Source organism: Helianthus annuus, chromosome 13, assembly GCF_002127325.2.
Source record: "Helianthus annuus cultivar XRQ/B chromosome 13, HanXRQr2.0-SUNRISE, whole genome shotgun sequence".
Taxonomy (NCBI): Eukaryota; Viridiplantae; Streptophyta; class Magnoliopsida; order Asterales; family Asteraceae; genus Helianthus; species Helianthus annuus.
The window spans coordinates 63497481-63498565 of record NC_035445.2 but is presented as its reverse complement, the minus strand read 5'-3'; the positions used below and the strand labels follow the sequence as shown (position 1 = coordinate 63498565).

At 43.8% G+C, this 1085-nt stretch overlaps 1 protein-coding gene across 1 annotated transcript; it reads left to right on the top strand.

Moving 5' to 3' along the window:
- The first annotated feature begins 197 nt into the window (after positions 1-197).
- LOC110900790 lies at positions 198-737 on the top strand. Its single transcript, XM_022147655.1, has one exon. The coding sequence runs from the start codon at positions 198-200 to the stop codon at positions 735-737; it is 540 nt and encodes a 179-aa protein (XP_022003347.1).
- The last annotated feature ends 348 nt before the right edge of the window (positions 738-1085 follow it).

Genomic DNA, 1085 nt, shown 5'->3' with positions numbered 1-1085 from the left:
TTAATGTTTGACCCGACCCGAATCGAATCACCGACATCCAACCCGAATAATCACCTCGAAACAAAGCGATAGAAATTTTTTTTTTAGGTCCGATGACTTCCGACCCCCCGATGGAAATTTTCAAGCTTCGCCACTGAGAAGAGGTAGATAGGTTGAGACGTATTTTCTTTTGGGGTAGGTCGGATGAGAGGGCCAAAATGAATTGGGTCGCGTGGCAAAAAGTAGTGGCTCCAATAGAATATGGTGGGCTGGGTTTTGGTTCATTAAGGGATATTAACTCGGCCATGTTGGCCAAGTGGTGGTGGAGATTCAAGAATGACCAAGATGGCTTGTGGAGGAAAACAATATGGGCTATTCATAACAACTCGAGGATGTGGAACACAATTCCAATCAAACTTACTTTACCAGGGCCGTGGAAGCAAGTGGCAAAGTCAATGGCAGATCTAAACTCAGCAGAGTTAAATGTTTCCAAGTATATGAGAGGGGTTATTGGTAGGGGAAATCAAATATTATTCTGGCTTGACAACTGGTGTGGGGAGGCTACTCTGGCTAGTCGATATCCTCGCCTATTTGCAATTGAAAAAGATCGGCTGTGTAAAATTGAGGACAGAGTGCATATGGGAGTCACCGGACCACGGTGGAACTGGGAATGGAAGAAAGATACAATGGATGGGCCAGAAGTGGATGAATGGTTGGACGAACCTATTGAATCAAGTGGCTGCACCAGTTCTAACTGATATAAATGATAAATGGGAGTGGACTTTAGACGAATCTGGGTCGTTTTCTGTTCGGAGTATAAAAAACAACTACAAAATGCTCGTTTCAATAGTCCAGAGTATGTATTTAGGTGGAATAGCTGGGTACCGAAAAAAGTGGGTATTGTGGCTTGGAGGGCAATTTTGGAAAGATTACCAACAAGATGTAGCTTATCACATAGGAACATAGATGTTCCATCGACACTGTGCCCTTTATGTGGTGATGATCAAGAGACTGCGGAGCACCTATTTGTTACTTGTGGTTTTGCACAGCATGTTTGGGCAGGGTTTGGGACAATGGTGCAAGCTCCCACAGGTTATGTTATTTAA